Source organism: Camellia sinensis, chromosome 3 (genome assembly GCF_055761805.1).
Source record: "Camellia sinensis isolate YWXY chromosome 3, ASM5576180v1, whole genome shotgun sequence".
In the NCBI taxonomy this organism is placed as follows: Eukaryota; Viridiplantae; Streptophyta; class Magnoliopsida; order Ericales; family Theaceae; genus Camellia; species Camellia sinensis.
Window position 1 is genome coordinate 215,152,319 of NC_138963.1, and position 15,329 is coordinate 215,167,647.

At 32.2% G+C, this 15,329-nt stretch overlaps 1 protein-coding gene across 1 annotated transcript; it reads left to right on the forward strand.

Annotated features, from left to right (window-relative positions):
* The first annotated feature begins 4,027 nt into the window (after positions 1–4,027).
* LOC114297835 (bZIP transcription factor 44) lies at positions 4,028–5,745 on the forward strand. Its single transcript, XM_028242308.2, has one exon. It carries the CDS (start codon positions 4,968–4,970, stop codon positions 5,436–5,438), a length of 471 nt encoding a protein of 156 aa, XP_028098109.1. The 5' UTR covers positions 4,028–4,967; the 3' UTR covers positions 5,439–5,745.
* The last annotated feature ends 9,584 nt before the right edge of the window (positions 5,746–15,329 follow it).

Genomic DNA, 15,329 nt, shown 5'->3' on the forward strand with positions numbered 1-15,329 from the left:
TTTCCGATTTGTCTTGTGGAGACGAATTTAAAAAGTAATTTTTTAAAAAAAAATTCTAGAAAAAAATCACTAAAGATGAAAATAAAGTAAAAAAATGATTGCTTATTTTGGCTTATTTTTGTCTTTTCTAGGTTTTTTTGATTTTTTATAAAAAAAATTATAATTTTCCAGTTCATCTTGTTGAACTAAATTTAGAAATCTAAAACTTTTTAAATTTTTTTTAAAAAAATCAATAAAGATGAAAATAAGCTAAAAGAAAAAAGCCAAAAAATGCACATCCCAAAACACCATCCATATCAGAGCATGAAAATGTTCTAATATATTTTTATAAACATTTTTATTTATACAATTGATTGTATTTTTGTTTGATGTTATATATACTAGTGGTTATGCACACAAATGAGAGACTCTCTAAAATAAAAAAATAAAAAGATAATAAAAATCTAAAGCAATTTTGTTTGATATAATTGTTTTTATGTTACTAATTGGTGCAAGACACAAAATAAAAAGAGAATTTTAGAAAGCTTCACCAACGAAGATAACAAAGGGAAAAAGCAACGAGGACAATGTTAGGCTGTTCTTTCAAAAAGCACACAAATTATATCGTAAGTAAAACAAAAACAAAAAATAGGACCAACAGGGGCTTGGTTCAATGGTATGATTTTTAGATTCCTTGCTCAAAGTTTGGGTTTAAATCTTTATAATTCTTTGTCGGGGTTACACGTATTTTTTAGTGCCTAGAGCATGCGAAGGCCTTAATTTCAGTCCTGACGTAAGTGCGGTGGGTAAATGCAGTGGACATCTCTGTAGATACATGTTATAGGTACTAAAGAACAATATTCCTTGACGGGTATGTGAAATAATCTATCTATATATTCATTTTTTATACAAAAGAAAGGGTGAATAAATAAATAAATAAATAAATAAATAAATCTAATAAATACTTATTTATGGTACTATGAGATGGTTAGTTATAAATTTGGTTATAAGATTTTATCACGGTTGGTTATGAATTAAAGTGATCTTTTTATTTTAGTTATGAATTAAATTAGTTTTAAATATATTTTTTATAATATTTATATTAAGGATCAAATTAATCTCAGTTGAGATTTTATAATTTTAATTTTAAATTAAATTAGTAATATTTTAGCTGCTCACTTTAAACGTGCGTAGGGGCATAAAATTTACGAGCGTAGTGAGAGGTGGGCAACCAGTTGTGTCTAGGAGTGGTTTGGAAAGGAAAATGTTTGAGGGCCACAATTTTTGTGGTCATAATGGTTCAAAAATACTAAAACGACGTCGTTTTGACAGTTTTGAGCCATTGTAGTCACAAAAATTATGACCCTCTAGCATTGTTGGTATGGAAATTGATTATTTTAATTAATTATTATTATTTTTAAAAAATAAATAATAAAATAATAATTTATAATATTTTTTTGATTTTTTAATTTAAATAATATATTCTTAAACAGGCCTTTACAATGCACTAAAATGCATGCAGTGTCCCATTTAATGGAGGAGTGTTGTTATTAGTATGCCAATAATTATTTTAAATCTCCAATTTTTTAGTTTTTTTTATTATAATAATAATCTCAAGTGAGATTACTAAAACCGAGATTAATAATTTTTGAACATCTTATCTCCCAATTAAGCCCACACACTTACTATATTATGAGTTAGGATTTATGAGAGTATCTACTTCCATCATCACTACCCATACATCTTCTTGAAATCCCATCTTCAAAACCTTTCTACCTTCAAAACCTTGGAAACCCTTTCGCAACAATATTCTGGTAGCAACGGTGATAACCATTTGTTTACATACATTTTCTAGCAATAACAATGAGAGAAAGTTTTTTTTACCAACCACAACTTTATGAGACGAGAAGAGTACAACAATAAAAGTTAAGAAGAGATTCATAGTTTTGATGGTATTCTTAGGTTAGAGAATATTAGCCTTGTATGGGTAAGTTTTTTGAAAAAAAATGACAAAAATAATAAAAATTGTTTATTATTTTTTCGAGACTGAACTTCCAAACATATAATTAAAATTTGAAAATACAGGTCCGAATATTGTTTATTTATTCAGGAATAGGTAACCGAACATTTCTTATTTGTTCGGGAATAGATAACAGAAGCAGCAACAGAAGCAAGCAAATAAAGGAGATTGAATCACTCTTGGGCAGTCGACCAGTGGGTAAAATCCTGTCCAATTTTGCTCACACAAAGAGTATACAAGTACAGTGAGGCCATGGATGAATGATAGAAAATCAACCAAAGAAGTGTAAAAGTGGATTGTGTTGTGTGTGTGAAAAGAGATAATAGAAAAAAAAATAAATATATTGACAAATCTCATAATGAAGTAGAGAAATTTTTTCTTAATTACCACAAATTTTTTTCATTGGTTTTGAGAGGTTTCACCGTAATAAGTTTTGTTCAGGTTTTGAAAGAGAGATTTTTTTGGGTGTGGGGGTGTACATTTGAATAGGTGAAATTTTTTTACAATAATAGTTTTTGTATTATTTGGGAGAAGAAAAGAAATTTTAAGAATTTATAATTCATAAGTAGGGGTTCAAAGAAATAGAGGATCTAAAATAACAACAATGATATCAAATATAAATATGTCATAATTTAAGAAAGTTTACATAATTCATTCTTAATTTTACATTGAAGAAACCATTTTATTTTATTTTTCTTATTTATGTTTTTCACAAGTGTCCGAGCGTGTGCACCTTGATTAATCTTCGCTCGTAGTAAGAACCTGGCACTGGACACAAGGTATTACAACTGTCAAGACTCGAACTAAAGAACAAATCCAGTCGAACCTAAAAATCTTACTCAGCAGTGGGCAAACTACTGGATCAAAAGCTTGTGGTTATTGAAGAAACTATTACATGTTTGCAAATGGTAGAGTGAGAGTGAGAGTGAGAGGCAAGCGTCTAGTGATGTGGCAAGAGAAGAAAAAAAAAAAAACAAAAAACAAAAACAAAAACATAAGAACACGCATCACATAAAATGTGGGTCCCACTCTTTACCACATCACTAGAATTCTCTTTAAAATTTTAAAATTACAACTCTCAATCTTTATTTCTAAAATAATTAATGTGTGGTTAATAATAACACTATTATTAATGAAGTTGTCATTTACAGAAAATGTTATGAATCTCAAATAATCTATCAAATATTTTATCAAATCTCTCATATGGGTGTAGGACCTACACATTACTCGTCATTTTATATGATTCTAAAGACCGAATTACCCTTCTTAGCCTTTGTTTGGAAAGTTAGTTTGGAGGTTTTTTTGGCTAAAATAGTCACAAAAAATAAAATAAGCTTTTTAGCCTAATAAGACAAAATATCACATCTAATTCATAATCATTATATTCTTTTTCTCACAAAAAAATTTAAAAAATCAAAAATCTTTTTTAAACTAAAATTTTTAACTCTAAATTAAAATAATCAAAAAAATTAAAAAAAAAAAACTAGAAAGTGAACCTACCCCAAAAGGAGCTCTTAATCTTACGCATTTACAGCAAAGTGTAATACTGTGCGGTCGCACGTAACACATGGCCGATCAGCTGACAAAAAAATCTAACGGTTAAGATCATTTACCGCAGAAGGTGGTGAAAACAAGGTATGTAAATCTAATCATATTCTCTGTTGATTTTAACCTCTCTTCTTTTTTCTTTTTTTTTTTTTCTTTTGGGGATTTGGTTTTCACCTTTTGTTAAACACAAATATAAAAATTATTTTTGGGCCATTATTTATATTGAATTTTGTGTAAAAAAATTATAAAATTGGTGAAATTTTTAATATTTTAAAAAATTATTAACAAATATTTTGTATTATTTTAAGAAAACTTGCTTATTTTCTTGTGCACAAAATATTATCAAACAGATCACTCAAGTGATCAAATAAATCAAGCCCACCAAGCTCCCAAACGTGACAATATAAATATATTAAATTTATTAAACTTAATACAATTTTTATTTTTTTAAAGGCAAAGGCGGTGATTGCAATTTATTTATTTATTTTTGTTTGGAGTTTAGCACACCAGCTGGAATTAGATGGTAGTTGAAATTTCTCACCAGCCCACATATGCCCTATCACCTCTCAACAACTCTCTAGGAGATTCCAAAGCCCACCTTACTCTCTTCCAATTGAAAATTTTCCTTCCCATTTTTTTATATTTTCTTTCACTTTCTTGCCCTCTCTCGTTCTATAAATCGCCCCCTCAACAATCTAATAAACCTCTTCCTCTTTCCTTTCTCTTTCCCCCCATAGATCTTTGGTTTTGAAGCTCTGTAGCCTCTCTCTCTTTCTCTCTCTCTCTCTCTCTCTCTCTAAGGCCTTGTTATAGATCTGAGGTTTTGTTTTCCCCTGTTTCTCTCTGCTTTTCTTTGATTTCTAGGCTCTGGTTTTGGTTGGGTTTTGGATTGAATACCAAAGACCCATCTAATTACTCTGTCGAATTTTTTCTAGTTGAGATCTGTTGATGCTGTTTTGGATTAAATATCAAATACCCATCCAGTTTGTTACTCTGTTGAATTTTTCTCTGTTCAGATCTGTAGCTGTGAAACTCTCTGTGTCTGTGTCTGTGCCTGTGTCTGTGTCTGTCTCTATCTAAATCTTGATGTTGAGTATATTGATCTTAATGTTTGAGATTCATGTCTCCAGTTCTTAGCGAAATCCTCCGTTCGGGGTTTATGATAAATTCCTCACTCCGGCGCAGGACCCATCTTGTTCAATCTTTCTCTGTTGTCTTCCTCTACTGGTTCTACGTTTTTTCATGAACAACAATCTCCACTGTTCTTGATTTATATCACTATAAATATATATATATATTTATATATGTACCTAAATCTATCTAGATATAACTAGTATCTGGGTCCTGCGCACTATATTTTATTTTTAATTTTGCTGTAAAATTAGTAGTAAGATCTTTGGTTTGGTGTAAAATATACCAAATGGCTTCTTCAAGTGGAAATTCTTCAGGGTCTACACAGATTCAGAGCCACTCTGGCTCTGAAGAGCACTTGCAAGGTAAGATGGATCAGAGGAAGAGGAAGAGGATGGAATCGAATCGGGAATCGGCGAGGCGTTCTCGCATGCGAAAACAGAAGCATTTGAATGATCTGGTTAACCAGGTTGCTCAGCTGAGGAAAGAAAACAATCAGATCAACACAAGTGTGAGCATCACCACTCAGCACTACCTCAATGTTGAGGCAGAGAACTCTGTTTTGAGAGCTCAGATGGATGAACTTAGCCAGAGATTGCAGTCTCTCAATGATATCTTGAATTACATGAACACCAACAATGGTGTGTTTGAGACTCGGGGTTTTGAGCCCAGTCCCGATAGTTTCATGAACAATTCTTGGAACTTGATGTATCTTAATCAACAACCCATCATGGCTGCTGCTGATATCTTTCAGTACTGATCAGCATCATCATCATCATCATCATCAAGAAGATTGTTAAAATTGGTTAATTAGGGTGAATCAGTATGATTATTAGGAGAATAATAAGTATCTGAACACATAAATCAGTCACGGAATATGTATGAATCGATAAAATTTTTTAGAATTGAATCTGGTACCAACAACATTTTCTGTAAAATCCTTATGGGTTTATTTGATTTTTGTGTTCGTAGTTAAACTCTGTATGAGAAATTGGTAAGGGAATATTAATTTGTAATCAAATTGGTTGTCTATTGAGATATTGAATGAATTGCGTCTTTGCTTGTAATTTCATTACTCTGGTGAACTGTTTTGTTCTTTTGCTATAAATTTTCTGACTTATAATGAATGATTTTGTAGAAATGGTTTGATGTGTTGGACTGAATTTGAATGAAAACGTGTAAGAAAGTCTTTGATGGGCCTAGATCTGATCTCCAAACACAACAAAAATCAAAGAAGAACAAAAAGAAAAAACTCTTATCAAACTCATCATTGATGTTCCTGATATCTAGGACCTATTCCACATATTGCATATTGCACCAATGGAATATTAAAATTGTGTTTAAATATTGAATTGATAAAAAAGTTTATGAAGAGATAAAATAAAATAAAAAAAAGAAAATATTTTTATGTATTTTTTATTTTTATGAACACTAAGTAACACTTTTGCACCCAAACATACAAACTAGACAATATACAATGTGTGTGAAAACCACATCCATTACGAGACCCACACATCTTATTGTCATTTAGTTCGAATATTTGATTTGTAAAAGTGTTAGTATACTTGTAAAATTGAAAAGAAAATTAAAATATAAGAAAATAAAATTAAAATGTAAACCAAATATATAATTTTTTCTTTTCGTTTTTAATCTTTTCACAAATTCAAAATTTTTAAAATTTACAATTGATCTGTACAAGAAAATTAAGTATTGGAGGATGATAAGATAATATCAACCAAATCTCAGAATATGGGCTCTGCCATAAACAAAGTGACACTAACTGGGTTCCTGCATATATAATTCGAAATGATTTTGGGGGACTATGGCTGTTTGGCAGAGCTGTGGGAAAGTGATTGTAACTTATAACTTAACAGTTTATACCTTATAGTTGTGAATAGGGGTGGGCGCGGGTCGGTTGCGGCCACGGAACCTTCAATCCGCCATCCGTCCGCCAGATTGGCGGATTGAAGAAAATCAATCCGCATCCGTCCGCCAATCCGACGGATGTGGATTGAGCGGATTGGCGGTTTGGCGGATGGATGCGAATCAGTTTGGCGGTTTAAAATTTTATAAATTTTCAACATAATTCAACTTGTGCACTTCCTCAAAAAAAAAAAAAAAAAAAAATATTACAATCAATGACTTAAAAAAGTATTACAATCACTGTATGCCTTATTCAAAGAAAGAAAGTTTAAAACTTTAGAATATCACGATCACTGCATGCCTCATCCACATATTACAATCACAGCATGATTCATCTACATAAAGTATTATAATCTGTGATTCTTAAAATATAATACCAATTCAAACTACCAAAATCATGAACAGAGCAGTGTCTACATATGTTTTTGAAAACAAAAACCAACCAGCATATATCATATTTTCTATTTATTATTTTTAGAGTTAGATTTAAAAACTAAAAAATATAGATGAATAATACGTTTATTTTTCTCAATTCAAAAAATATATTCAAGTTGAAAACTTTTTTTCAACAGAATATTTAAACTCTTTTTCAATTGAAAACACAAACATAATATTTAAACAAATTGAAAATACAAAGTTTTATAAATTACTAGGGGTGCTCACGATTTGGCGGTTTGGCGGTTCGGTTGCGGCCACAAAATCTCAAATCCGCCATCCGTCCGCCAAATTGGCGGATTGGAGAAAATCAATCCGCAACCGTCCGCTCGTCATCACGCATCCGTCCAAAATGCGGCGGATCGGTTCGGTTCGGTCGGTTTTGGCGGATCGATATATCCGCTGCTCACCCCTAGTTGTGAATATAAGCTGATTTTTAACTTATAAATTAAGTTTCTCCTCCCCACTCAAAGAATAAATTGATTTTTGGCTTATAAAAAGTTATAAACTGTATTGTTAAGCTGAACCAAACACATCAAAATAATTTAAATTAAATTAAAAATTAAAATAAATTAAAAATAAGTCCTACCAAACAGGACCTATACAATATTCTTTTGAGGTAAGCTATACTTTTAATTATATACTAAAAAATTAACATATCATACCAGTAATAAAGGATTGGAAAATGCTAGAGGTGCCAAATTTTCTACCAAATAAATGACCAAATGTCTCACATGGGTGTGGGGCTCACAAAATTGCGGACCCCACACCTATATGAGACATTTGATCATTTATTTGGTAAAAACTTTGGTGTCCCTAACATTACCTAAAGGATTATTTAAAAAACCAAAGGAAACATAAATAATTATTTCCTTCTGTCTCTTCCTCTCCCCTGTCTCTTGTATTGGTTAGTGTGAGAGATGTATGATATAACGTGCCAATGATTTTCCCTTGGTTCATTGTATGTGTTGATTGAGGTTTGTGCATTTCTGTCATAGGCTCCGTTTGATAAGAGTTAAATGGTTTTTTTTTTTTTTTTTTTTTGGTTATTTTAGTCATAAAAGATAAAGTAAGTTATTTTAATTACAAAAAATAAAATATCACATCAATCCATAATTATCACATTCTTCTCTCACAAAAAAAGTCAAAAAAATTAAAAAATCAAAAAGTCTTCCTCAAACTAAACTTTTTAACTCAAATTAAAATAACTCAAAAAATTAAAAAAAAGTTAAAAAGCGAAACTAACATTTTTATGTTAGAACTTTGAAACCAAGCTACATGTTCCAATGCTATGGGTTGATCAAGAGTTGATTTTATTTCACTTTTAAATTAAGATAAATTTCGAAAGTCACTAGAATTTATTTATTTATTTCTTTAATATCTGATATAACGGATGTTTAGCCTCCGTTTAAGAAGTGATTAATTTTTTGGCTTTTTAACTTTTTGATTATTTTAGTCTGAGGCTAAAAAGCCTGGTTTGAGAAGAGCTTTTTGACTTTTTGGCTTTTTAGACTTTTTTTGTGAGAGAGGAGTGTAATAATTATGGGTTGGATTTGATGTTTTGTTTTTTGTGGCTAAAATAGCCTATTTTGTTTTTTGTGACTATTTTAGCCCCTAACCTACCAAAACTAACTTTCCAAACAAAGCCTTAGGCCAAGTTTGGGAAGACTAAAAAAGTGCATTTTTCGTCTTTTTGGACTAAAAAATTGAGGTTGAAAATATGGATGTTTGGGTTAACTTTTTGACTTTTTATTGAAAAATGTGTAATAAAAAATTGTAAAAATTGATTTGTAGGGAAAAATTTGAATTGAGAGTTGTGCAGCCGTAATTGTTGACTTTTGGTGAATAGTGTTAACTTTTTAACTTTTTGAGTAACTTTTTGACTTTTTAGCTTTTTTGGAAGTACCCAAACTTGACCTTAGTAAGGTTAATAGAAAATAAATTTGTTTCAGTAAAATTTTATTTTTTGTTATGTTTCTAGCACAAACAACTACCATAACAACTAGCAGATCAATCTTAAGATCGTAACTAAATATAAAAAAATATTTTAAGAAAAAAAAAATGGGCAAATTACATATACACCCCTCGAGGTTTGGTTAAATTACAGATACCCCTTGAGGTTTCGGAAATTACATCCCGCCCCCTGAGGTTTGTATTTTCATAACAATTTACCCCCTGGGGTTTATATTTCATAACAAATTACCCCATAATTTCTTATGCAAATATAGCATTCAGGGGGGAATTCGTAATTTCTCAAACCTCAGGAGGTATCTGTAATTTAGCCAAACCTCGAGGGGTGTATATGTAATTTGCCCAAAAAAAATTATAGAAAGGATTTTCGTTAAGAAAATATTACCTACCCAAACAACTAAACGTTTCGGCACAAACAACCAATATGCATTTTTTGGAATTTCCAACCCATTTATTGTTTTGAAACGTAGGTTTTTATGAGATAAAAAATTTTTGGTGTTTGGGAAGATAGTTGGGTTTTTATGTGGTTGGATGTGATGTTTGTGAGAGAAAAAGTGAAATGATTATGGGATTAGATGTGATATTTTGTTTGGATGTGTTTTTTTTGATTTTGCAAAACTTTTGTCTTTTAATGAAAAAAATGAGAAAAAAATTTGGGAACTTGCTTCCCAAACACCACCGTTGTTAATGGCCACACCTTCTAATAGATTAATAGGATTTTAAGTTAATGGTTAAGTGTACATGTGCCTGATAATATTGACTATTGACTCCAGTAGTTTATAGGTTGGCATGTCCCTCTGGTTTGTACATTAATGACTTGTTTAAGGCATAGCATCGTGTCAAAATAAAAATAAAAAAATTAAATACTAAAAGCTCGAAACAATTAACAATATAGGGCTTATATTATTATTTTCTGTGTACTAGTTATGCATGATAATCATCCTTCATCCTTTTTATAAAAAGAGAAAAAATCATTATTGTAATATTACTATTTCTAAGAACCTTATTCTTCTCCTACACATATTTTTAATTAATATATATGATAAAGAATAAAACAAACACTTGGGTCATGCTTGCTGAATAAATTTGGGTGGAATTGGATTTATAATCCATTAGATTCATCAATTTGGTGTTTAGTTTGTTATAGGAAGTACTTATTTGATTGTAACCATTAATCTCATATGCTTGCAAATCCAAAAAAATCTCATATGCATGGGATAAATAATTTGAGGACATCGAGAATTGTGAAATTATTTAGACAGAGCTCCGTTTGTTTTTAGAGATAGAATGGAAAGGATTAATAGTGAGGAGATTGATAGTGAGGGATTGTTAAATTATTTTTATATAAAATAATAAAACAAATAAAAAAATATAAAAAAATTAAACATTATGTTTAAAAAAAATTCCCAATATATAAAAAATAAAAAAAATAAAAAAAATTCTAATCCCCTCACTATTTTTCTAATACCATCTCTACTTTCTCCTTATCAATCCCCCTTCCTCCTCCTTACTAATACCAAGGGATTACTAACCCCCTCCCTATCTCTCAAAACAAACACCTCATTCTCAATCCCCTCCTCACTATCAAACCCAATCCCCTCCCTATAACCCCAAACAAACGGGGCTTTAATCAAATGACAATAAGCCTCCGTTTGGGAAGTGGGTTGGCTTTTTGACTTTTTGACTTTTTTAGCTATTTTAACCTGGGGCTAAAAAGCCTGGTTTGAGATAGGGCTTTTTTGACTTTTTGATTTTTTGGTGAGGTGTCTTCCAGTTAAATTACCAAACTACCCTTTTTGGCTTTTTTTAATTTTTTATTTTGGGTTTGGATTTGGCATATTTTGCTTAAATTTTTTTTATTTTTTATTTTTTTTATTTTGGGTTTGGATTTGGCATATTTTGCTTAATTTTTTTTTTTATTTTGGGTTTGGATTTGGCGTATTTTGTTTACATTTTTTTAAATTTTTTTTTATTTTGGGTTTGGATTTGGTGTATTTTGCTTAAATTTTTTTATTTTTTTATTTTGGGTTTGGATATGACGTATTTTGCTTACATTTATTTTTTTTTATTTTGGGTTTGGATTTGGCGTATTTTGCTTACATTTTTTTTTTAAATTTATGTTTTTGTCTTTTTTTTTTATACATTATTTAGTTCTTGCTTTTTAATTTATGTTTTTTGCCTTCTTTATTTTTACTGGTATACAATAACTTTTTTTTATTTATTTATGTGTTTCATTTATTTGTAAATTACGTGGGGAATGGTAATTTATGTTTTCATGTTTTTTTTAAAATGTTTTTGAATGAGGCGTATTTTTGTCGTTATTTTTTTTAAATTTACGATTTTGTTATTTTTTTATTCACTCACATTAATTTGTTTTTATATTACAAAAATGGATTTTCATGTGTTTTATTTATTTGTAAATGACGTGGCAAATGCTAATTTATGTTTTTTTTTTTTTCCTTTTTTTTTTTTGATGAGGCCTATGTTTGTCGTTCTTCTTTTTTAAATTTACGTTTCTGTAATTTTTTTTTTAAATTTGTATACATTAATTTGTTTTTATATTTGACAAATGAGTTTTCATGTGTTTTATTTATTTGTAAATTACGTGGCAAATGTAATTTCGGTTGGTTTTTTTGTTTGGAAAAACGTTTTTTTATGTCATTTATTTAAAATGATGTGGAAAATCATATATTGCCGTGGCACATGACAAAAAATGAGGGTCTGTTTTGGTTTTTTTGTTGTTTTCAACTTGTGTTTTTATGTTTTGAATTGACGTCGCACATGATAATTTCTGTATTAGTTATTTTTTTTTTTTTCTTATTTGTTTCACCTTGTTTTTTTATGTGGTTTTTGGTTTTCCAAAATTAGGCACGTCAACAACAGAAATGGGGTATATTCCCGTGTAAACACATTCTACTGATACATGACAATATATTTGAATACAGTCTGTTCCACGTGTGTTACCAATGTTATAACCCTACGAAAATTAGGTCGACTATTATATATTTCCTAACATTCTGTTATTACGAATGTAACATAATTTGTCGCGTATGCGAAGGCGCACCAATGCCATATGCGGGTCCTTATCCCCAACCGTTAAACCATCATCGTCATGTTCAACTTCTGGTATGGCATTTGCTATTGTCATAGCCTCTTCCTCGTCACAGATTGGGTGAAGAGTTATTGGATTACCTGTGTTTCGCCGTATATAATTATGTAATGCTATTGACGCACCTACTAACTGAACTTGCATATTTGCAAAGTCATACCAAGGCATGTCTCGAATAAACCCCCATCGATTTTTTCAGGCACCGAAAGTGCGTTCCACCACACTTCGTAAGGACGAGTGAACTTTGTTAAATAATTTCCTTGGCGTGTTTGCAGTCGTGTTCCGTGGAATACGTCGGAATTCTTGTTTGTGGTAACGGTTGCCTTTGAATAGTGCTAAGTAACCTATCCGGTTTGGATAGCCAGAATTGACAAGATAATATTTGCCTGCAGACAGGACAACAATGTATGACTCCAAAACCAAACATTGTGCTTCATTTTCAAGTAACATTGTTTCAGAAAAAATTATAGCCCCATAAATCTAATTCAAAGTAGGGTGTTACCTTCGTCAGGATGTGGGAATGGGACATTGTCATTTGTTAGTATCTCGTTGAATATGCGACTATCATGGATACGTCCTTCACATCCGCACGAAATGAATATGAAACACATGTCAAAATCGACCGCGGCCATGATATTTTGCGTGTGATAGTATTTCCTACCGAAATATGCTGCCGCATCTGGCCCTGTAACCCATGCACTTACATGTGTTCCGTCAATTGCTCCAATGCAGTCCTACAAACAACCCAATTCTTTTGTTGCTTAAACGGGTAACAAGTGTTTGGTTTTTTCCATACGTCACGCCCAGTTAATAATAAAAACAAAATAACTGACACTCTTTATTTATATGTCAATAATGTTTTTCAATAGTACCTTGAACGGTAGGTATTTCCGTCTAGACTGCACGTATGGATGTATACGATGCTGATTGTATGTGGGCCGACAATGAACAACAGTGAACTCTTTCATGGAAGTTAATACGTTATGTACGTGCCGAGACACAGTCTCTCCTAAATGTTAGAACCGTTCTTGGATTTCCTGATTTTGCTTCCCTTTCAACATATGGATAAACATTGCAACACTTTCTTCAACAGCTAAGCCATGTGGACGTTGCGGGACTTGTAACCCAAAATCATTTACTAATGTCTCACACAAGGCGACAAAAACTTTCTTCGGCATGCAAACATTTTCCTCAAATCGGCCCATATGGCCCGCATATAGTTCGGATATCCATGCATTCCCGGTCAGTATAGAAGTGCGACATGGCGTTTTAGCCATGTGTTTTTCGTACCATTCTGTCGCATACTGGCATGCTTGTAGAAATGTGCAGTTGTGTTCTTGTTGCACCTGGACCGCCATTTGATTAAGCATTTCCCTTATTCCGTCATTGTTGCTTCCATCCCAGGGATTCATTACGTCTACGTTGAAATCCAAGACCTACAAAAGCGGCACTCTTTCAATCAGTTTGCTTCCCTTTCATTGACTCAAATTATTTCAACAATTGCAATTAAAAAATGCCGACATTGTTTTTAATGTAAGTAATGCCGTCACCAATGTCATTAGTAACGCATGATGATATGAATTGCACAAATTGTAAATCTGTTCAACTTTCATTTACAAGGGGACCATGGTGGTAACAACCACAAAAGTTGACGTCAAAGTAAACTAACAGCTAAATTTGCAAAATATAGACATACAAAAGCTAGCAACCAAATCTGTCGTTGCTTGTCTTAAAAATAGCCATACATTTAATTTAAAAAAAAGCATCTCATTCATTTCTCAAAAAGCATGCACAACCATGCTTCCATTCCGTCAACTCATGCACTGAACTAAAAGTTTTGTTCACCACAAGTAGCAAGAAAAAAACAAAAAGGAATGAATAAAAGCATGCACACGCAACCATCCTGTTTTAATACAGTGCAAACAATAACATAAGTAAAAGTTTTCATAATGCAAGAGAAGGACATGCATCTTCAACACTCGTAGCACTGCTAAATCACATCTGCCGAGACCTAAACAGGTTTGCAAAAGGCGTCGATGCAGTACACTGGAGCTGCTTTTGTGTAAGCCACCCTACGATAGAGTCGTCATCAGGCTGGCACATCATCACCTCCCGCAAATCGACATTATCCATAAGTGTCGAGGCGAAGTGGAATAACGGCGTACCAACCAGGGATGGAATACTCGTCAGGCAATGCATGCACTCTGAAATAGTATATAGCGATTTGTTGCCTGTGAAGTGCCTCACCGTAACCTACTGATTCTTCGTACGCACCATATCTGTCAGATTGTTCATGTTTTCCGTAATAACTGACGCTCCACTTGTTGTCTTCTTCAACTTTGAAACACTTGTTGATGGCGTTTTTCTCCTTTTCCCTTTTTCAATCGGAACATGCTCCAGTGAAGAATCTGAATCCACGTTCTGTACTCCTGCGGGTATCGGATCAGCAAATGGCTGGGCTCCCAAACTATGCACTAAATCAGATAAATCATCAGCAGCTTCAGGAAGTTTCTCTTCCGGGGTCCAATGGTGCTTACTAGTAGTTGATGCCCCCATGACGACCGTCTCCATCAACTCACGATGTTCCAAGGTTTTTTTCCTGAACTTGGCGCACACCTTGTTTATCTGCAGAAATAGAGATATATGAAAGAGAACGACGTTACATTTTATATAATTAATTAAAAGTTAACTACAAAAGTTAAAAATGTACTAGTAAATGACAAATATGAAACTTGTTTGTACATGTACTTACCGATTCCATCTTGTCCCACCACTCCTCAGGTGCCTAAAACAGACCGGTGTCACAGTCAAACCCTATCCCTGACACTTCTTTACTTGAATCCATCAACTTTGTTCACGCTTGCCACTCTTTTTTCAAACTCATGTACTTATTCTTCAACTGTTTCAGTCCATGTTTTCTTCCTGTTTTTTTCTCAAATTTCCTTGCCAAGGACTTGTATCCTGCTTGGCTGAGGACTAGGAATGGGCGATTTCCTTTAGTAATCTCATTTGCAATCAACTGCAGGAAAACTCAGATTGAGTCACTGTCCCATGAGACCCTTGTGGCTGAACTGATGTGTCTCTTCAAGACTGATTGACTTTTCAGTGACAATGCCTTTGCTTTTTGATTGGGTACGCGGAGAAGTACGTATGGAAGCCATTACTAATGTACAGTTACAGAAGATTACCATCACAAATTCAGTTGTTATATAC